The 23,360-nt window shown below is 40.0% G+C and overlaps 1 protein-coding gene and 1 long non-coding RNA gene across 3 annotated transcripts in view; one reads left to right on the top strand and one right to left on the bottom strand.

Moving 5' to 3' along the window:
• The window catches only part of LOC105610279 (uncharacterized), a 73,580-nt gene extending 69,037 nt beyond the window's left edge, over positions 1-4,543 (bottom strand). Inside the window, exons 1-2 of the long non-coding RNA XR_009600355.1 lie at positions 4,273-4,543; positions 3,485-3,540 (exon numbers count right to left, since the gene is read on the bottom strand). This is a non-coding gene — a long non-coding RNA (uncharacterized LOC105610279). The remainder of the gene's footprint in view (positions 1-3,484; positions 3,541-4,272) is intronic.
• A 176-nt stretch (positions 4,544-4,719) lies between these two features.
• Positions 4,720-23,360, top strand: part of PTPN12 (protein tyrosine phosphatase non-receptor type 12) — an 85,978-nt gene continuing 67,337 nt past the window's right edge. Inside the window, exon 1 of one of the 2 annotated variants that reach the window (XM_004007817.6) lies at positions 4,720-5,258. In XM_004007817.6, the coding sequence (XP_004007866.1) occupies positions 5,160-5,258 (99 nt within the window). In that variant the 5' untranslated portion in view covers positions 4,720-5,159. The remainder of the gene's footprint in view (positions 5,259-23,360) is intronic. The other variant, XM_042249162.2, reaches the window with a different exon arrangement.

Raw genomic sequence — 23,360 nt, 5'->3', positions numbered from 1 at the left:
TGACAGGTTAATATTAGAAGCGCTGCTTTAGGAGACTCTTAGGAATGGGTTTGATTCTTTATCTGTAGTTTCACTTATACCAGGTATAAAAGCACTGTGACTCAGTGGTTTATGCAACAAGCTGGAAACTCAGGACCTGTGGCTTCTGGTCATGCACCTGACATTTGTTTTTCACATGAGCTACTCAGGTTCACTCCCATGTTTTATTTAGTTTTTCATCTATTAATGAATCAAAGATTCCAAGTAACTTTCCAGGTAATAGAAAAAAAACAGAACTCACATAGAGCTACAACTATGAAAGCTATAACAAGGGCAGTTTTAATGAGAATAGATGTAACAATACTACAAGTTTAAATTTCTATATAGCATTATTACTTTATTATTATTTTATTTCTATAAAGCATTATTACTTCTACCTGAGCTAGCAAGGAATACTATGAATATGAAATAGATCTATAATCCTGAACTCTCTTTCAGATTATTAGTTTTAAACTCCCACTAAAATCTTCACAAAAGTAGTAAGGAAGTAGTAAGGGAGATCTTTTAAAACATTATTTGGCTTTCTTCTCACTCCTCACACATTTACCCAAAGTGAAGGTTACTATTGAGTAGGGAACGAGCCAAAGAAGAGAGGTTGGGGCAAAAAAGTAAAGATCTGGAAATCATTAATTCTGTCTTTCAGTTCAGTTCAGTCACTCAAACTCTTTGTGATCCATGGACTGCAGCACAACCAGGCTTCCCTGTTCATCCCCAACTCCCAGAGCTTACTCAAACTCATGTCCATCCAGTGGGTGATGCCATCCAACCATCTCACCTGTTGTTCCCTTGTTTAACCAGTTCTTACTATGTGTTTCCTATAAGTAAGTATAAGGTATAGTACATTAATTCTGAAACACATCGTGTTAAGACAGCATCAGCTAGCATTTCTAGAAGATGAAACTAAGGCTTAAAGTCAAGGATAAGTGATTTGCCCTGAGTTAAGAAATGGAATGGGTTTTTGAATCTTCACCTCTCTCATTTCAGAGCCTATGATCTTTATTACTGCCCTAATGTATTTCAGGAAAAGCAAAATTGACCACTGGAATAAATGTTAACAGAACCTATCTTAGAAAGTTACAAGGAAATTAAGTTGCCCCACAGATTCTCCCCATCTCTCCCATGGCCACATGCATGTACCTATTTCTGTATGCTTACTTAATGCTCCTTTCTTGACTAACCGGATTCTCCATACTTCTCCATACTTCCTACTTTTCTCACAGGGCTTCAGCTTGTCAAATCCCTAATTCTACCCCAGGGCATTCAGCTTCTGCCCTTGAGCTTAATGACTTACTCTCTCTAGGTTTTAAGCTCCAGTTCTTAACAGTGAGAACTGACACTCCCAGATCACATTCCTACATCAGGTCAAGGCTGCTGGCCAGTCAACATGGGTTGGTTAACCTGGGTCAAGCACACAAATCCTTGGCTGTGGATGGGTAAAGCAGTCACATTCCTTGGGAACTGTGGTATAAGCAGGTGGAAATTCTGAAACAGCCTGTGCCATTTTAAAACATCACCCAGACAAGATTTGCTTCCTCCTATTTTTGTGTGTTTCTATTAAAGATATTCCCATTCTTCCTACTGCCTAGACTGAAACTCTAAACATTTTTTAATGAAATAGATTTAACTTTGTTTGAAAAGTAATGCACACATATCCTAAAATACTCAGAATATAACAGAGTATGCTCACTGGAAGTTGTATCCTTTCTACCAAAGATTCTCAGGGTCCTCCTAGAGGCTATCACAGCTAGCAGTTTTTGAAGTATACTTCAGAAAAATTCTATGCATGTTCAAGCATTTTATTCATATTTTATCCACATTCCATTTTACATAAATGGAATAACATGAACAAGTGTGTGCCAAGCTTTCCTCACTTAATAAGCAGATTCTGAAACCTATTTGACCTCAACACATAACATATAGACTATTTTTTTCATTTTTTAATGGCTTCACAGAACTTAAATATGTGATTTTTTTTTTTAACCAGTGACCTTTTGATAGGTAGGTATACTGTTTTCACTCTTGCCATTACAAATAAGCCTGTATAAAGTACACATGCTTGTACACAGCTCTAAATATTATCAATAAATTTTTTAGTCAAAGTATACATGATATTTTCATTTTGATACATTTATAGGTTCGATCCTTGAGTTGTAAAGATCCCCTGGAGAAGTAAATGGCAACCCACTCCAGTACTCTTGCTTGGAGAATCCTATGGACAGAGGAGCCTGGTGGGCTACAGTCCAAGGGGTTACAAAGAATAGGACATGAGTGAGTGATTAACGCACTCACACACATGGCCAAATTGGGCTTCCCTGGTTGCTCAAGAATCTGCCTGCAACGTGAAAGACCTGGGTTTGACCCCTGGGTTGGGAAGATCCCCTGAAGAAGGGAATGGCAACCTATTCCAGTATTCTTGCCTGGAGAATTCCATGGACAGAGGGGCCTCACAGGCTACAGTTAATGGGGTATGGAGTTGCAAAGAGACACCACTGAGCAACTAACACACACACACACACACACACACACACACACACACACACACACAAGGGCAAACTGCTTCCAAAGATGGTGTGCCAGTTTCTCACACCATCTGTGCAAAAGTCTCCATTTGTCCAAAGCATGCACAGCCTCGTGTTCTGTCAAACTTTCTGATCTCTTCTAATCTGGTAATTTTAGTTATTTTAAAATTTCACCTTCTTTTTTGCCCACTAAGTCAGTCACTGAGTTCTGTGAGTTCTTTCATTCTCATCTCCTTCTGTGTCTCTGTAATTGCAATGCTATGATCTTAGTTTCAGCTTTTGTTGTGTCATTTATTGCCTCCTAATAGTGTTCATTCCAGTCTCTCCCCTTATTACCTCACAACTTACTCATACACAGCCAGAAAGACCTGAAATCCATAAGGGTACTTTAGCTTTCCCTAACCTACATGAGATGCCAAAGGTAGCTGCTGAGATTTGGAGACACTAGTGTTGCAAGAAAGAGAGAGAAGCTTGTAATAAGAAAAGTTAAAAACAAAAACAAAAAAGCCCCAGCAAAACCATCAGCCAAAATAGGGCTGGATAACTCAAAACAAGTCAACACTTCCCACCCCACTGTCACTAGACTGATACAGTTTGTCCAGCATATAGTCTTTATCAATCTGATTTGCACATTCTTCTGACATATCAAAAGTAGAGGCAGTCCTGATCATCTGCCCATTTACGGCTCACACTCTAATTCCTTGCCTAGTTCTAGGGGAAACGGGTACTCTACAGTGAGCTATACTGGTGGGTGAGCGAATCCAGATCTTAATCTTTTCTCATATCCAGTGAGTCTCAATAATCTGATTAAAGTAAAATACTCCAGATCCTTATTTTAAAAGCTCACCTCAGAAATTAAACTATTCCTCTAAGGGGACTCTTTTTTTAAATACAGGACAAAACTGTATCTTTTTATATCCACATACCTGTATACAAATGCACAGGAAGACAATTGGAAGGACACATCTGGAAGTGGTTCTTTCTGAGAAGAGTAGATTTGTATGTATCAGTTGTATTATTTTAAAAAGAAATATTTTTCTTTAAAACAAATAGGAAATTGGATCTTGCTACTCACACCTGTTTTCTTCAAGTTTATTATTAAATTCCACGGTGCTTCTAAACATTCATCTGGGAAACGGGGCCTGCTACTGATATTTATTTTAACCAAATTGCCTAACCAATCTTATCCGGAAAAAGCATTGTTTGTGGTATAGTGAACAAAAGGAAGTGACCTAGAGAAGTTCATGGATCAGGTCTTTCACTTCAGTCACATTATCACGTTTACGCTCCTTAGTGAGAGGTAACATGGTGCTGGTGAGAGAAAAAGGATCTGAGTTCCAGTTTGGGCTCTGCTAAGAATATACTGGGGGACCATGAGCAAACACTTTCATTGTAAAATGGTGAATAAGACTAGGACAGATTTCTTTGATTACTAGAAGACTTACAAAGATGCAGTCTAGGGTGAAAAATCTATTATTCAGTTCTGAGTTGCTCCGAATCTAAAGGCAAGAAGACAAATTCTCTCCAATTCAGCAAACGTGTGTTATGTATTAGGACCACTGTGAATCTCAGGCGCTCTTTCACCAGGTTTTAGACTGATTTGCAAAAAAGCAAAAAAGTCCTCTCACTGAAGAAGCGTTTCGTTTCTCTTGGCCGTGGCCATTGCCCAAAGTGCCAAGATCTAATTGCCGTCAACATTAAGATGAAGACGTACCTGCTGCGAACGTGAAGACACTACAGTTCCCAGCATGCCTCTCTTCCCACCGCCGCCCTCTCCCGCCCCTACTCCTGGACTCTTGCCGGGCCGGGACTTGCAGTCCCAGCTCAAAGCCGGCGGCGGCGCGAAAGCAGTCTAGAAATGTACTTTTCCCACAAAAAGGCGGTGAGACCGCAGTTTCCAATTCAAGTCCTACTCCAACTGACTAGCGTCTGTCCGGCGGAGTCAAATTCCCTCCAACCAGCTCTCTTCAGACCGGCAAACTGCTGGGGCGGAACCACGCCCCGGAAATGAGGTCAAGTCCCCCAGCTGACGGCTGAAGCTCCTTCCAGCCACTCCTAGACGGACTAGGACAGGCGGGGCGGGCTTGGGGGCGTGGCAAGCGGGCGTGGCTCAGCTCGGCGTAGCCCCGGGGATCTAGCCGCTGCGCGGGGCCGCGCGTCTGGGTGGCAGCGGGGGCGCGCCCGTGGAGAGTGGCGGCTGCGGTTGCTAGTCTGGAGGGAGGGAAGGAGGAACCGGGAAGGGGTGGGGGGGGCAGGGCGATCGGAGAGCCGTGTTCCTAAGGCGGTGGCTGCGTCTCCGACGGAGCAGGAGCAGGGCGGGGAAGGAGGATGGAGCAAGCTGGGGGTTGGGGTTGGCGCTAGCCGCTGCGGCTCGTCTACTACTGTGGGAGAGTGGCTGCTCCTGGAAGTTGTAGGATCGGGAGCCGGGCTGGTGCCGCCGGTGCCGCCGCTGCCTTGGGCGGTGGGGAGGAGCAGGGAGCGTCAGGGGTCGGGAAAGACGGGACGGGTAGGGGGCGCGAGCTGGGGAAGACTGAGCGGGCTCTGCGCCGGGCGGGCGGGCGGCGGGGGGGCCAGCGACCGCAACCGGGGGGACGGGGGAGGATGGAGCAAGTGGAGATCCTGAGGAAATTCATCCAGAGGGTCCAGGCCATGAAGAGTCCGGACCATAATGGGGAGGACAACTTCGCCCGGGACTTCATGGTGAGTCCCTCCCCTCGCTGTTGCCTCCTCTCACCGGCATCCAAGCCCACTGCCTCTTCGCCCGCCCGGCCCGACCGCCGGCGCTTTGTGTGCGGCTGTAAGGAGAGGGGCGGAGGGGGCGCGCGCCAACCCCAAGGGCCGGGGTTGACTCGGAGGCTGGGAGGTGAGATCGCCCCTCGTCCTCCTTTCCTTTCGTCCTGCGATCGCGGCCCCTTCCGCCCGCGTCCGGAACGCGAAGAGAGGCCGCTGGCCAAGCCCGCACTTAGCGCCGCCGCCCGCGACCACCTATTGTTTCTCGGGCTGGGAGCGGGAGGCGAATGAGGTGCAGGCCGGTAGGCTCTTCTCATCTCCCCATCCAGTCTGCTCCTCCTGGGAGGGTCGAGGCAGGAAGGAGAGCGGATAGCGCCGACTGAGGAACGGAGCTATTAAGGTTGCATTTAACTCGTGGGGTCCCTTTGCTCAAGCTGGTCTCAAAAGAGGTCAGGGTAGGACTTTTTGCTCTTTCTGGGTTCGCAGTATTATCTCCAATGCAAGAGAAAGGATAGTCCATAGGAAATCTCGTGGAATGTTCGATTTCCATTTACTGCCGTCCTGTCTCTTGTCTCTTGAGACCCAGGTTTTAGATGGTGTAGGGGTCAACGTGATTTGAGGTTGAGGGATAAGTGTGTGTAGAGGCAGGGCGTGGGGGTGGAGGGTGCGTGGTTATCCCGAAGGAAGCCTACTTCAGACTCCCTAGGGGATACTGCCGAAGGCGGAGGGGATGTGACTATCACTTCCTATCCGGGGTGGGGGTGGGGAACTTGGGAACAATAGTCCTGGTGGGGCGGAGGCGACTGTACGGGCTGAAGCCCTGAACTGGGAGATAACCTTCGTAGTCTCCCCACCCCCCTTCCGACATCCCCCCTCCCCCTTCCGCCCTTTGCTTGTACTGGCGGGCTGGATAGGAGGTTAAAAGTCTTGGTCGTGGAATTGCTCTCGAGCCATCACTACGAGGGGGTCAGATCCGAAGGCGTGGGACCAGAAGTCGACTTCCTCCATTGCCACCCCCCCTCCTTTATTTTTCTGCTGGACAATGTTCCCTTTAGGGTTGTTTCTCGCCTTAGGAGGCGGTGGTTGCGGCGCTGCTCCTACGGATATTGCGCAAGACTGGGGCGTTGGAAACCCTGGAGGTCTGGGGAATGGAAAAGGAAGTGGGACTTTGGGAAGTGGTTGCTCCTTAGTCTTGGCGGGGTTTGGAAATGGGAAATAAGCTAGGGAAAATTTTGCTTCTGGGCAAGATTCACCTCCAAGAGTAGTCACCTAACTCTGAAATTCTGGATTGTGAAAAAGATACACAGTTAATGTGTATAAAAATGAGTCGCAAACATTGGCTAGTTTTTGTTTCAAAGTACAGTTTAATTGTTTACAAGGTGCAGGTGAAATGGCTTTTCGCACTGAAATACGAAATACTTTTCACATTTTAAAGAGACTTTGGTCTAGTAAAACTTTAGCGTTAACATTCTTAACCCTTAACTTTACTCAGTGTCATAACAGTATAGTTGAGCTTTGTGATTCCCGCCTCCCTAAACCAATAATAGAAGATAGGAGTTTGGTTTTGTTAGTATCTTTTGAAAGTGTAAAAAATGTTGATTAAATAATTTATGGTTTATTTTAAACATTTCCTCTTGATACTTAGCCCATGTATCTCCCCCCCCCCAATTTCCCTTTTATCTGAAAAAGTTAAAGATGTTTCCTTCTTCCTATTGGGAATTTTGAATGTGTTAGGTATCTTTGAAATGACATCACAGTAATTGGACAGAGTCCCCCTTTTATTACTCTCTAGCAAACATAAAAGAAAATATTTACTTAGATTTTAAAACTAGTCTAACACAGTCTTACTTTGGATGTGGAAGGAGAGGTGTGTGACCCTGTCCACTTGGCATGTTGGTCCTCTTGTTCTCTATGGACATATCCTGTCAGGAAAGGGCATTGTTTGCTGATGCAGGCCATCAGGACAAGTGCCCAGTCTCTGAACTCCTGTACAGGGGAAGTAGCCTTCGGGTTCATGCTTTGGGGATGAGTCAGGGATTCCTATTGGAGATTTCGTTTCTCCGGGACTAAATGAGTTTTCTTTTTCTTCCCTAATACCTAGGGATATCTAGGTGATTCTGCATTTAAGATTTGATGACTAAGGCTGTTCTTTTACAGTGCTTGCTTTTTTTATTCTGTGACTTGATAAGCAATAGCTATAATTAAATCTGCCAGTTATGCCTCTTTTTCTCTTAACTAGAAAGCTGGAGGAAAACTTTGTCCCCTCTGCCACAAAAAGAAAATATATTGGCTAATAGATTCTTCTAATAATAAACACTTCTGTAATTCTTAAATTCTGACATTTTAAAATTTTTAGCATTTGAGAACTGAGCCTTAGGGTAATCTAGCTATTATAACCCTATTCATTTATAAAGTGATAATGTTCATTGTTTCAAATTTGGAAATTATAGAGCAGTAATTAAGAATGCCTTACCTTTAGGAAAGTGGAATAGGCATTCATACTGTGGTTTTTCCATTGTTCTGTTCAGTCTTCCTGTAGTTCCATCACCCAAAGGCTATCTTTGTTAATGTCTTTAATGCTTCTCTGTGACCATACTACACGTACCATTTAATATTCTTAGGGTTTTTTCCAACTTAATATTTAGGTGTTTTTCCTTTGTAAAGATAATTTTAGGTGGCTATATAATATTTCACCTAGCCACTGTCATATAGCTTAACCATTTTCTTATAGTTGAAAGTTTAGGCCGCTGATTTTCTGCTATTATGTGTCATAATTCTGTGGAGAACACTTAAGCATAAAATTTCTTTATTTTGAATTATTGCATAAGATATCTTCCATTGGTGTTGGAAGTACTAGATAAAAGGATGTAAACATCTGAAATATGTAAATGAATAAGTTTTTGAAGTTGTATCACTTTTTACAACTAACAGTAATGTATGAGTGTTCATATAATAATCTTGGATCTTTGATAATTCGAGGTTGAAGAATAGTATGTTGTTTTAATTTTAATATTGTGATGACTAGTAAGAGTAGAGACTTTTCTGCCTGTTGTCATTCTGTGAGTTGTCTATTCCTGGCATTGGCCTTTTGTGTGCCCCATCCTGTAAAGAGGAGAATACTAAGGTATTGAGATGGTGTAAACTATAGCACCAAAATGATTTCAAGTTGATGGTTAAACTGATAATCTGTGTCAGATCCGGAACTTGGTCACAACTATCTCAGCTTGTCGTCTTTATGAAATTGCAGATAGTGATCATGAGAAGTAAATGTGTACATAGGGTGATGCCCATTTATGTTTGACATGTGTAGGTTTACTACCATCTCTGCCATTGGTTAGTTTTCTGACCTTGGCCACTTGCAAGAAAATGAATTGACCGAGTTCTTTCAATTTTAAAAGAAGATAAATGCTATCTACTTCACAAGACTGAAGTATGGGACTGATAGTTAGGATCTTCATCTAACAAATGATCATGCTGTCTTCAATATTCTCAAATGGCTGACTTATGTAGTCAGTTACATATAAATAGACATAGAAGGAAAAAAAGATGTCTGGGCTTTCGTTTTTCAGTAATTTTCTTTTGCTTTTTAAAGCTTTGTCATGTATAACTAAAGTATTGAAACAAGAAGTAAGTTTATTCTGATTAGGCTAAAGTTTATGTGATATACACTAGACATTTGTATATTTAAAAATTGTAAGAGATGACAGTAAAGCTGCAAGTAAATATGGCAGTTTCAGTTTAAAAACCCATTCTCTTTAAGATAAAAACAATACTTTAGTAAGTAGAGTCAGTGGAGCATTTCAAAACAGGATGCAGCAGAGGTGTGAATTACAGTACTTTTGTGAAACAAGGAGGAGAAGATTTATGCCCTGGAGAAGGAATGGCACCCCATTCCAGGATTCTTGCCTGGAGAATCCCATGGAGCCTGGCAGGCTACAGTCCATGGGGTCGCAAGAGTCGGACACGACTTAGTGCACTGCCTTACCCCAGAGATCCTGCCATATATACCACAAAAACCAAACATCCCCCAGTGACCTTGTCCCCACTGTTCCAATCACTCCCAGGTGGGAATTCAGGCACATGTCCACAGAGGTCACAGACAACATACATACGGTTCTGTTATGTCCCATATATTACCCTTTCATGTCCCAAGGAAGACATTTTCTCTTAGAGATTTTCATTTAGTGTATCTTTAAAAAACTTGTATTAAACTTGCCTCCATCTTTTTCTTGGGTAAGGACAACCCAGAAATGGCCCTTTTGTGTCTGTGATGTGGCCATTCACAGCTTTTCTTGATAGGCCTAGTACAGTCGTGAGAACAGGGTTGCTGTATGCTGAATGTCAGACGGTAGCTCTTAGCTTTACCTATCTTAGGTAGTTATGCTGTGCATTTTTTATTGGTGTACCATGTTTGATTTGTCCCTAATACCATTGAAGTTTTTCTGAGAAATGAAATAATGCAACATGAACTTATTAAAATACATTTTAAGACTTAAAAAAAAGATTTATGGATTTTTTTAAGGCTAAACAAGCATTATAGCAAGCATTCCTGTGTTAAAATGCCATTTAAACTAACTGATTTTTAAGTTAATCTAAATTTATCAATCACAGGTAACTGCAGAAGTACCTTAGTAGTTATTCACTCAAGGAGTTTATTATATAAAACCATCTGCTGTACAAATAGTAATCTTGACAGAACTGCTCAAAGCAACCAATTTGCTTGCTTTGTTATGATTAAATAATTGTTATATTGTTTTTATCTTACTACAGTAGCATTTGTGATGTTATAAATTAAACAGAAAGAAGATTAACATTTTTTATCCCTTCTATTTGTTAAACACTGTGCCATACATTTTACACTGTGTCTTGTTTAACATATCTGCCGTTTATGAGGTGGCTATAACCTAAATTTTAGAGATAAGGAGACGCACTCTGAGAAGTAAAGTATCTTGCTTGACTTCAAAACCTGATCTTTTTATCCTCCAGAATGCATCTGAGGTCCCTTTGGACTGGCTGGAACTTGGCAGGTAGTGGAGGGTGCATTTCCATGCAGAAGGATAGGGGTTTTAGAGTTAAGCATGTTGAGAGAGTGGTAGATAATCTGCCATAACTAATGTAGCAGTTCTCACACATTTTGATTTCAGGAGTCTTTTACATTCTCAATTACTGAGGACTCCAAAGAGGTTTGTTTCTTTGTACTGTGTTAGAAATTAAAAGATATTTTAAAAAATAATTTACTTTAGAATAATGGTGATAAAACCATTCCATACATACACTGTATTTTATAACAAGTGATTTTTCAAAAAAATTACTGGTGGAAAGAAGCATTATTTTTATGCTTTTGCAATTTTTTTAAACTGTCTGGCTTAATAGAAGAGATCTGGATTCTCATATCTATTGCATTCATACTGATGCAGTGTCATATTTCACAGTATCAAGTTTCATGTATCCTCTGGAAAAATCAGTGTACACTCTTAAAGAGAATGAACATGATAAAAATATTGTACTAAAGGCTGTGCATTTGCATATTTGCAGGTGAGGAAGCATAACTTAGGTTTTAACCTCGTGAATTCTTTAAAATGGTCTAGGTGTGGGACATCTTTGGACCATATTTTGAGAACCAGTGAAACAGTGGTATTCGCATGGTGAAGGTTAATGGGATGCTGAGAAAGCCAGTTAGGGATCAGGTTGTGAAGGTTCTTGAATCTGTGCTGTATTTTATTCTGCTGCTAGGTCACTTCAGTCGTGTCCGACTCTGTGTGACCCCATAGACGGCAGCCCACCAGGCTCCCCTATCCCTGGGATTCTCCAGGCGAGAACACTGGAGTGGGGTGCTATCGCCTTCTCCGATATTTTACTCTATAGATCAGTAATAGTAATTTTGAACAGTTTATACACTACAGGTCTCAGCGTTACAGGGAAAGTAAGCAGTCATTTGACAGATGTGTGTTGCAGAAAGTTGATTCTGATGGATGACCAGATGAAGGAGAGCATTTTTGAAGTTGTTGAAATATAGGAAGTGAGATATGATGGCCTGAGCCAAACTTAAGACAGTGGGTCAGAAAATATACAAAGGATCTGATAAGGATTAAGAAAAAAGTCTTCATGACTCACTAGATGTGAGTAGTGAAGGAGAGAGGAATATTGTAGTGTGATTCCAGAGTTTCTAGCTTGGTATACTGTCACCCAAGTTGGAAGGTTCCATTTGGTAGGGTAAGGAGGAAGGACAAAAAGCAGAGGAGACCAGGGAGAAGACGGTTGGAGGAAACTTCAGAATTAAAGAGAATGAGTTTAGTTTTGGACACGTTAAAACTGAGGTGCCTGTGAGACATCGTGTAGAAATGTAGAGCTCAAGAGAGCTACTAGGACAGAATTAAAGCATGTAAGAGGTATTTGAAAGCTTGAGAGTCATGAACTCATTCAGACAAGTGTATGGTGTGGCCAACTTAAAGTTGAAAAGCAACAACATTTAAAGAGCAGCCTCTAAATGAAAATATTGGTGATTGCTCCTGGGTAGGTGTGGTCAGAGTAGAAGGAAAGGAACCTAGAGGATGTCAGAAAGGCCTGGGAGAGTTTCAGGGAAGACATTACCAAAGTCAGATAGTTCTGGGAGGACCGGTAAGGTGAGCTTAAGAAAAGCACCCATTCTGTTCGCTAAGTAGGAGTGATTTGGTGACTAGAAAAAGCAGTTTGGAGTTGGGGTATGGGAAAAAGCCAGATTGTCATAGGCTGAAGAGGAAATAGCTGAAGTAGTATAAATTCCTTCCATTTACTTTAGCATTCTGAATGTAGATGGCTGAAGCCAGAGGAAGACACAGATCCCCTCCTGCTTTCTGCTTAAAAAAAAAAAAAAAGTAAGATAGGGACAGCATTTTTCATACATGTATTTCTTATCTATATGTCTATCTTTTGGTAAAATGATTGCTATTTAAGTATAATTTTAAAAGACAAATGGTGGCTCTGTGATAACGAATCTGCCTGCCAGTGCAGGAGATATGGGTTCGATCTCTGGGTTGGCAAGATTCCCGGAAGTAGGAAACGGCAACCAACTCCAGTATTCTTACCTGGGCAATCTCATGGACAGAGGATCCTGGAGGGCTACAGCCCATAGAGTAACAAAACAGTTGGACGCAAATGAGCACACACATAAAAATACAGATAACAAGAACTTGTCAAATAAGACTTCTGAAGTTTTGATTTAAGGTTTGAATTTGATTTGCTAAAAAATGGGAGAGGAAAGATTGAACGCCTGGCAAGAGCTTATGCTGCACACACTAGATAGTATTAAACATTTCATTTTTTGTTAAACTGTTCAATATTGTGGCTTGTACTATTTTAAAAATTAATAACAGCTTTATTGAGATATTTATTTATCATAAAATTCATTCATTTTAAGCTGTGCAATTTAATAGTTTTTAGTATGTTCACAAAAATGTGCAGTCGTTACCACAGTCAATTTTTATTAGCCCCAAAAGAAACCCCATACCCATTAGTAGTCATCCCTCCCACCCTCTTTCCTCGCAGACCTCGGCAACCACCAATCTACCTTCTGTCTCCATAGATTTGCCTCATCTAGACATTTCATAAGAATGGAATCATAATATGTGGTGTTTTGTCACTGACCCCGTTGACTTAACATGTTTTCAAGATTCATCTGTGTTGTTGTGTGGTCAGAAAGACTTCATCCTGTTTTATGACTGAATAATTTTCTGTTGTATGGATATATCACATTTTGTTCACTCATTCAATTCTTGATAGACGTTTGAGTAGTTTCCACATAAGTTTTTTTAGGATATCTGTTTTCGATTATCTTGGATATATACCTATAAGTACCTTTAACATTTTGAGGGAACTGACAGATTGTTATCCAAAGCTGCTGTACATTTTATGGTTCTACCAGGAAAATGCACATTTTCCACTCCCACTAATTTCTTTACATCCTTACCAATACTTGTTATTGTCTGTCTGTCTGTCTTCTTATAACCACCTAAGAGGGTGTGAAGTTCTGTTTTGTGGTTGGCTTGCAGTTATATCTCAGTAAGCTTATATACATGGTGTAGCATGTCTAAAATGTCTTTAAAACTAGAATGATTGGCAATACTTTGCAGTCGTAGCATTTGAGCTAATTTTAGTCCTTTTCCATGGCCACTGGTTTAGTTAAGATTTTCTTACTCTGATAAGTGTCCGGCCAAATGTATTTATCTTTTAACTAACTTCACAATTGGAAGTGAACTTTTAAGTAACTTTCCAGACATGGCTCACTGAGCTAGCACACTAAAAATTTACCTGAAGTGTTAATTCTCAAGGTTGTTTTACTGTATTTCCTTTTAGAATATTGTTAGCTTTTTTTCCGTCAATATTTGACATTTAATTTGGGAAAGGGTTTTGAAAGATTGAAACTGAAAGTAAGATATTAACATTTAAATAGATTAAAATTTTTTGTTCATATGTTAAACACTTCTGAGTTTCTATAATACTCAGTTCATTAGATTCATAAACATTTACATTTCTGACTTCCCCAGACTGAAAGCCTCCGAGGCTATAGAGACTGGGACTTAATTATCTCTGTATCTCCACTGCTTAATGTAGTGCCTGGCATTTAGGCATTAATGGCCGTCGCGTGAGCAGAAATTGTAGCAAGCTTAATGCTGTAAGACAGATTTATTCTTCAGGTGGATTCTTCAAGTGGTCCAAGAGGCTTGTCTCTTAGACCAGCATGAGAGTTGCTTTTTCATCCACCTGCCTATAGGCATGCTTGCACAAATGTTTTTATTTTCAGTAAACAAGAAAGAAGAAGAAAATAAAAGATAAAGTACTGGAGTAAATTTAGTAAAACTTTTAAATAAGTAAGTGAAAATGAAGTCGCTCAGTCGTGTCCAACTCTTTGCAACCCTGTGGACTGTAGCCCACCAGGCTCTTCCATCCATGGCCAGGCAAGAGTACTGGAGTGGATTGCCATTTCCTTCTGCAGGGGATCTTCCCGACCCAGGGATCGAACCTAGGTCTCCCACATTGTGGGCAGACGCTTCCTCTGAGCCACCAGGGAAGCCCTAAATAAGTATTTGTTTATTAATCGTAATATCTTCTACATAAATGTGGAAAATAGTGTGGTACATATTTTTCTCTGGACACTGGTTGCTGTCATACGGACTGAGGGAAGCACTTAAAGTAACTACTTGTGTATCCTCTACTCCATAGACTGTTAATTTTAATAAAATGTCCATTTTTAACTTTTGGTTTTAGATTTCATTAAGAAAATCCAGATATCAGTTCACTGGCATCTCTTCAACAGTAGTGGTATCTTGTAAGTTGTGGGTGTCTTAGGAGTGATTACAGCAATAGCTGTTGTTCTCTCCTTGCCTGTAGTTTCTTGCCTCATGTAATTCCTTCCATATATCATGCTCACTTTCCTAAAATACCACTTTCAAGTGCTGGCATCTGTAGGATAATGGAAGGCATACTGGTTTTAAAATCAGATGTGGGTTTGAGTCCCACTGTTTGGTGCCTACTTCTGTTTCGTTTAATATTTATATAGAACCATATTGGAAACATGGTTTTATTTTTATCACAGAAAACTGTGACTTCCCAGGACCCTAAAGGCTCCTTTCAATGATCATTAAAAGTATTGGAATTTTAAATGCCTAAGGCTTGCCTGGAGAATCCTAGGGACGGGGGAGCCTGGTGGGCTGCTGTCTATGGGGTTGCACAGAGTTGGACACAACTGAAGTGACTTAGCAGCAGCAGCAAAGCAACTCAAAGCATTAAACCCAAGCTCTGCTTTCCTTCAAATTGTAATTATATGTCCCTCTTACAAATTTCCCTTCCTCCTACTCCCTGCCCTTTTTTTGTAGTTTTTGTCCTGGTTTAGAATCGCAGGCCAATAGGATAAAGTTTATACTTAACCTGGCCTTCCAGAGCCTTTTAAGAGTCTCTCATACCTTTCTAGTGTTAAACTCGCGTACTCTGCAGTGTGTGTCCTTTTTTCCCCCTGGAATGAGCTGTTTCTCATCCTTGAAAAATGCTTATCTGTGTTTGTACTGCTGAACATATTTTTCCGCTTTCTTAGAAAACTTTCCTTCTATTTTATAGTCCAGTACTTTGAAGATCAGGACACTAAAAATTTAGAATAACTTGACCACATTCACCCAGAACTCAGAAGCAAGAATCGTAATTGACTCTCACTTTCTGAGATAAATCTTTTAGTCCAGTTTATCTTAAAGCACTTGTTCTCCTTTGCAAATTTGAATTTTAATACTGTGGAGAAAAAGCCTTTCATTAGATTTGAGTTGAAGACTTGTTAAGGCAAGTTTGCTGATAAATGCACTTGTCCTAAATCACTAGGCTTCCAAACAAGTATTGAACCCCTCTCTCAGCATTTCATATTTCCTGTAGTATTTAATTTTTTTGGATTCATGCATTCAAACCTTGACAGTTACCTCCGCTGTGAAATAACACAGATACCGTTTCCATTTGTATAAGATTAGAGTGTCAGTGAACTGGCTTATGGCAGATATAAGTAGTTGTTCCCTAAAAGCTTTTCCTAGAGAATGTGGAATGTGGATCATGTTAATCTCAGAGGCTTTGGGATGTACGCTAATACCTACATTTCCTGTAATAAGTGTTTTTAGTTGTAATCTACATTTGAAAAGCTTTTTAACAACATTTGAGTAGTTGTTGTGCTGGTCGCCTCTGAAGAAATGCAAAAATTCAGGTCTGTCATGAATCCTACCATCCACCACTACACCCTAGGCACTGTGTTTAGAACTGGCAACTGGAAATATGAAGTTTACTGGCTGTGAATAAACTTGTGAGAAGCAGCAAGAAGTTGTCCTGGGAGTAGTGGATGGGCTTCAGGGGGTCTGTGAACCCTTTCAAGTTATACTTAATGTTTTGTGTGTAAACCTATTGGGAGAGGGGTGAAGGTTTTTAGATTCTCAAGGGTTCCAAAAAAATCTTAGAAACTCTAGACTAGTAGAAAGATAAACAGCTTTGGAACCATACAGTAATTTCTGTCCTGGCCCTGTTATCCATATAGGCAGGTTATATAGGGAAATTGGGGCTCTAATACTTACCTAGAAGGACCAAGATAATGTATATTTAAAGCTTCTAATGTAGTACATAGAAGGTACTCAATAGTAGTTTAAGACGTGTTATTACTCTAAGGGAAGTATATTCAAGATTAAAACCATAGAGGGAGGAGAGCCTAAATCTGTCTGAAGAGAACATGGACAGTTTTAGCACAGAGGCCACATTTGACTTGGCTCTTGAAGGGAGAGTTTGTCAGGTGGACTAGGATAAAAGGTATTTCAGAGATAGAAAACAAACAGTGTTTGCAAAGACACAGAGATAAGAACTATGGGTTTTAGAAGGGAGGAGCAGGGTGGCAGGCAGTGTAAAACATAAGCAAAGCTGATATAACCAAATAAACAGGAAGAGATTCCCAAAGGGAGAACAGCCTAAATGCTGAGTATGAGATGCATATAATATTGGCCTCAGCATTCCTGAATGTTTTGGTGAGGAGTGTTTTGATGTCTTACGATTGGGGCATAGTTGTTTACTCTTCGTTACAAAGTATGGTTTGGTTGTTATGAAGGATCTTTTTAAAATAGAGTTCCACAAAGCCAGTGTTTTTCACTCTGGTAATTTTACTTTATCCCAGATATATAAAGTAGTACTCTCAGTTTATATAGTTCTTAATTGGCCAGATAAGTGGTTTTCATTAGCTTCTGTTAAAAATGCCCTGTAAAAAAAAGTCTATAAAACTTCAGTAAGTTATTTATAGTGGTAAGCCTCTGTTTAGTTTAGATTCCTCAGTATATTTGAGTTTTCTAGGTGATAACTGAGATTTTGAAACAATACATTTGGGACCACAACCATAGTGAGAATGGAGAAAAAGTCAACTCCCATTCTATGAAAATGTGGAGAGTGGCTTTTTTCGGACACCTTCTCCCCTCATTGTACACCGGAGTTATAAGTCATGGACCTTTTGATGTTAAAGGAAACATGAACGGTATTTAGAAACTAAGGAGCTTGTTACAGGTTTTACAGTTAGAAGTTGCCAGAGCTAAGTTTATCCCAAGATCATAGCAGATGTTCTTTCTGTAGCATGATGTTGCTGAGACCAACAGTTGTCTTATTATTATTTAGGGGAAAAGTTAATAAAAGGAAAAAAGTGGGGCATAAATATCCTGCAAATTATAGAAAAATTCTTTGTTGGTATAGATTTTTGGTTGTAGCCTACTTGCAAACCAGTTTGCGTGCTAAGTCGCTTTAGTCGTGTCTGACCATTTGCAACCCCATGGATTGTAGCCTGCAGACTCCTCTGTCCATAGGATTCTCCAGGCAAGAATACTGGAGTGGATTGCCATTTCCTTCTCCAAGAAACCAGTTTAAGTGGGGGGGTGGGGGTGGGGAATATATGTGTATATATATATCTCACCGGAGAAGGCAATGGCACCCCACTCTTGCCTGAAAAATCCATAGATGAAGGAGACTGGTAGGCTGCAGTCCATGGGGTCGCGAAGAGTCGGACATGACTGACTTCACTTTCACTTTTCACTTTCATGCATTGGAGAAGGAAATGGCAACCCACTCCAGTGTTCTTGCCTGGAGAATCCCAGGGACGGGGGAGCCTGGTGGGCTGCCGTCTATGGGGTTGCACAGAGTCGGACACGACTGAAGTGACTTAGCAGCAGCAGCATATATATCTCACAGTAGACTACTGCCCTTGAGTATTCTATTTAACTGCTTTAAGGACAGGAACCAAGAAATGGGAGCCATCCATAACCTGGGTGCCTATTTCAGCTCTTTGTGGTTCTGCGTATTTATCAGTTTCTCCATCTAGAGCTGCTTGGACACTTATCTTTGCTCCTCTGTGCACCTGCTTTACTCTTAGCTCTCCACATTTGACTTTCACTACACGTGCTGTTGAATAAAGGCATCTCTTAAGTGATCTAACCTAAGTTCCTCACTTTGTCTCTGTTTAGAGGATTAGCTCAGAATAGTTAGAATTGCTGTCTCACGTTCACATTCCTGAAATTCACATCCCATCAGTCAACCTTCTAGTGAGATGGGTACTATGTAGTATAAATGTGTGAAGTTGACCCGGATGGGGAGTTTGTTCAGATGTGATTGGTAGGGACTTTTCTTAGTGAAAGAAAGTTATAGTTCCTTAACTTGACGAGACTGGCAGCCCAAGGTGTATCTAATACAAAAACCTTTGAAGCAAAACGGGGGGGGGGGGGGAATGAGCTTCTATTTTAAGTTTTCAGTCCCAAATAGACTCCACCCACCTTCTTTCAGAGAAGGGACAGAGAAGCACAGAGTCCTTGTGACTTGAGAGAACTCTGTTGGCTCTGGCAGAGCATAATTTCACATGTACAGTGCATACTAAACCTTAAACTGTGTAGAAACTATAAAAGTAAGATGATCTATAAGCTGCATATTTATGGTACTTAAGATTTAAGGTATAATTTTTCAGTGTTAAAATATGAAACCAGAACATTACCTTCTAGATGAAAGTATAATTCTAAAGATCAGTTTTATCAGTATTATATCTAGTCATTTTTTATTCTCTCTCTAAATATACATCTGAAATTTATCACCATCTGAAAGACTAATATATTTTCTCCCTAGTAGATTTCGCATGAATAAATCCGAATATAGTCAGATCCATGTAGAATCTGAGCGCTTTAATACTGTGTGTAGCCTGGTTGTCAGTGTGTCTGTCTCTGTGCAGGCTTCTGCCTGACTGTGTGCCTCTTATCTTTATCTACTCTGTCCATTGGCTTATCTGTGCCAAAGATTCACCAATGGGTGTTAGAGAGAGATTTGGATGTACTGTATAATTCAGAAATTTCCTGTAATTTATGCCTAGTTGTTTATAATTCTTTACTTCTAGTGCTGCAAATAGGTTATAAATGCCAAGGAGGAACATAGTGCAGGTAGATACTAATATTAGGATTTTGCACCTATTTGAAGAAATTGAATATGTTTAAATGTTTATCTCTAAACCTATTCACTGGCATTATTCGATGTTGTACAAAATAACAAATTTTATTTTTTCATAACTGTATAATTTAGGTAGTAGAAAATTAATCATTAAGGTAAGAAATACAGTTTTAACATTAAATATGCCAGATGTTTTGATCTTTTCATTTTATGGAAAAGTAAAGAGGATAGGTATTTTAATAGTTCAAAAGCTAGAAACAGAAATACTTTGTGTGAAAAAGAGCATTCAAAGAAGTTATTATTAATTATAAGATATATGCTTAAACTAAGTTTTCTTGAATGGGTGATTAAGTAGGCACTGGCTGACTCTACTTTCTTGGCCTCTTCTTTCCTAGATGATGCAATATCATTATACCTAGATTTTCACCTACCTCTTTAGTCTCTCTCCTCTATTATTGGCTCAGATACAGCATATTTCCTGTTTTTTTTGTGCTCTTAGGTCTTAAGGGAAATATAATTGAATACTTGAATATTTAAAAAATAGAAAATAATCTTACAAATCTTATAAAATATTACAGTGACATCAATTCTAATGCTGCTTATTAAGAGTCTCAGACAATAATAAACATTGATATTTTCTCATACGCTACATTCTTACGATGGCTGGTGGATTCTTTTTAATGCAATTTAATCTAGACCAGAAGTATAAGATGAATGTTTAACCAGCACATTTAATTTTCCCATTGTTGCTTTATTATAAGCCAGTTTTTATATTATTTACAAGCCATGTTTTGTGTGCATATATTGTTTATGCCATATCTAATATTTTAAAATATGTTCTAAGTGCTCTTGCATTCTATTGGTCAAGGCAAGTTATAATGCCACCTCAACCTCAAAGACTCAGGAAATAGATTATACCCTTTACGTTGGAAGGACTACAAAGTCTTGTGCAGTTTTAATATAGGAAGAGCTGAAAAACAGGTTTTTAATATGATAAATCTACGGCTTCCCTGGTGGCTCAGAGGTTAAAGCATCTGCCTGCAATGCGGGAGACCTAGGTTCAGTCCTTGGGTCAGGAAGATCCCCTGGAGACAGAAATGGCAACCCACTCCAGTATTCTTGCCTGGAGAATCCCGTGGACGGAGGAGCCTGGTGGGCTACAGTTCACAGGTCGTAAAGAGTCAGACACGACTGAGCAAGTTCACTTTCGCTTTCACCTTCACTATATGACAAGTGTAGGAGATATTATGATTACATAAAGTAGTTAGGACATAGAACTGGGACTTGAAATAAGGAGTAAGCCATGCATTTACCTGGGAGGAGAGTATACTATTCCAGACAGAAAGAGCATTTAAGTGCCCAAGTATCTGAGTTAAGAGTGCGTTGGGATATCAAGGAAGCTGCTGTGCTTGAGCAGAATGAGGGGAAGGTTTAGTAGATTTATGATAGTGTTGGGAGTTATGGCAAACCATCCAGGTTCTTGTAGGTCATTGTTAGAACTTGGGTTTTTACTCTAAATGACAAGAGTTTACTTTTGGGTATGATGGGCTTTTCCTCGGTGGTAAAGAATCTGCATGCAATGCAGGAGACACAAGTTTGATCCTTGAGTCAGAAAATTCCCCTGAAGAAGGAAATGGCTATCCACTCTAGTATTCTTACCTGAAAGTCCCATGGACAGAGGAGCCTGGCGGGCTACAGTCGATGGGGTCACAAAGCACTGGACACCACTGAGTGACTAAGCAAGCACAGAAAACACCAGTTTGTAGAATTATTAACTAAACAAGCACAGTCAAAAAGAACATTTATAGAAATAACTAATATAGTAGAGCTGTTAGTGATTCATAAGTATACTTAATAAACAAGGGTTGCTTAAAAATACTAAATAGTATTTATTTAGAATAAATACTAAATCAGTTTTCCACAATAGAAGTAGTAAAAGTAGATTTATTTATTTATTTATTTATTTAGCTTTTTATTTTTTTAATTTTAATATCTTTAATTCTTACATGCGTTCCCAAACATGAACCCCCTCCCGTAAAAGTAGATTTAGAGGAAATGTTCTAGGTAGCAGAATATTTATAATTTAAGCAATAAGTATTTGATTATAGGGGATATGCTCTAAAATAATGTACTCCCAGAGACTGTCAATGTAACTACACTACACATTAAATATTATGACAGGAGGTTTTGTATGACTCCGAGAAATCAAGCTGACAGTGAAGTGCCAAGTCACCCCAATGGCTTCATTTCAGTTCATTTCAGTTCAGTTGCTCAGTGTGTCCAACTCTTTGCAACCCCATGGACTGCAGTATGCCAGGCTTCCCTGTCCATCACCAACTCCTGGAGTTTACCCAAACTCATGTCTATGGAGTCGGTGATGCCATCCAACCATCTCATCCTCTGTCGTCCCTTTCTCCTCCCTCCTTCAATGATACCCAGCATCAGGGTCTTTTCAAATGAGTCAGTTCTTCTCATCAGGTGGCTAGAGTATTGGAGTTTCAGCATCAGTCCTTCCAGTGAATATTCAGTACTGATTTCCTCTAGGATGGACTGGTTGGATCTCCTTGCTGTCCAAGGGATCTTCTCCAACACAGCAGTTCAACTCTTCGGCACTCAGCTTTCTTTATATATAGTCCAACTCTCACATTCATACATTACTACTGAAAAAACCAAAGCTTTAACTAGATGGACATTTGTTGGTGAAGTAATATCTCTGCTTTTTAATATGCTGTCTAGGTTGGTCATAACTTTTCTTTCAAGGAGCAAGCGTCTTTTAATTTCATGGCGACAGTCACCTTCTGCAGTGATTTTAGAGCCGAAGAAAATCAAGTCTGTCACTGTTTTCCATTGTTTCCCCATCTGTTTGCCATAAAGTGATAGGACCAGATGCCTGATGGCCTCATCCTATTAGAAATTAGCTAGTACCTAAGAATAGTTACTTTACAAAGTGAGTCAAGAGAAGACTTCTTTGCCTAAGATTTCCCTTTGTAGTCTAAAATAGTAGCTGAATTACAAGAGTTTTTTTTCATTTTATTTTCAAATAAGTAAGTTCAAAAAAGATCCATCATATTTGGGTAAACATTTTTTAATATAATAGTTCTCTAAAGGAGTGAGTATGCCATGTAAAGAGACTGGTGAAACATTTAGGGACAAAACCAATCTGATTAGAGTGCTTTTTCTCCTGACTTGTATTTAAAGCACAGATATTACAATAATGAAGCTCAAATTTGACCTCACCAGAAAAAAAACTACAATATGAAAGGTAATGCAGAGATAAGCAGTGGATTGAGATAAAACACTTTAACACATTTAACAGTTGGAAGATTATTATCTAAAATATAAGTAGCTTCTCTATATAAATAAAAAGAATACTCCAATAGGAAAATTTGAAAATGCAAAGAAAATTAACAGAAGAAAAATGCGAATAATTACTAAACATGGGGGAAAAGTCACCAACCTATTCAATAATCAGAGAAATAAAAATTATTTTAGCACTTACTTTGGAGACAGGTCCATCAGATCCCACCAAATTTGGTAAAATTCAAAACTTGGTAATTATGGCAATTCAGAAATTGATAATAGCAAATGTCAGCCAGGATAGAGAAAAACTAGCTTTCTATATCTGTTGATAGGTAAGACTTCTTTGGAAGGCAAGAAGCTTAACTTGGTTGATTACTTCAAAGGAGAGGGATATGGAGGAGAGGTGATTCCTTTTTCATTTATAATTATGTGCAGAAAAAGTTAACAATTCTGGGACTGCTGTCCTCAGAAAAGCCAGTTTGCAAGATCCCCCCTTGGTAGGTATCTGGGAACTTGGGCTTTCAGAGGCTTCCCGTCATTCCATGATGGAATGGCTCCCTTTGCTTGACTGTACAAATATATTCTTGTTGTTTAGTCGCTAAGTCGTCAGTCGTGTCAGACTCTTTTGCGACCCCATAGACTGTAGCCCACCAGGTCCTCTCTCCATGGGATTTCCCAGGCAAGAATACTGGAGTAGGTTGCCATTTTCTACTCCAGAGGATCTTCCCTACACAGGGATTGAACCCAAGCCTCTCGCATCCCCTGCATTAGCAAGCGGGTTCTTTACCACTGTGTCATCTGAGAGCCCGTGTGTATATGCAG

The sequence above is a fragment of the Ovis aries genome, chromosome 4 (assembly GCF_016772045.2).
Source record: "Ovis aries strain OAR_USU_Benz2616 breed Rambouillet chromosome 4, ARS-UI_Ramb_v3.0, whole genome shotgun sequence".
In the NCBI taxonomy this organism is placed as follows: Eukaryota; Metazoa; Chordata; class Mammalia; order Artiodactyla; family Bovidae; genus Ovis; species Ovis aries.
This window is presented reverse-complemented; position numbering and strand designations above follow the sequence as displayed.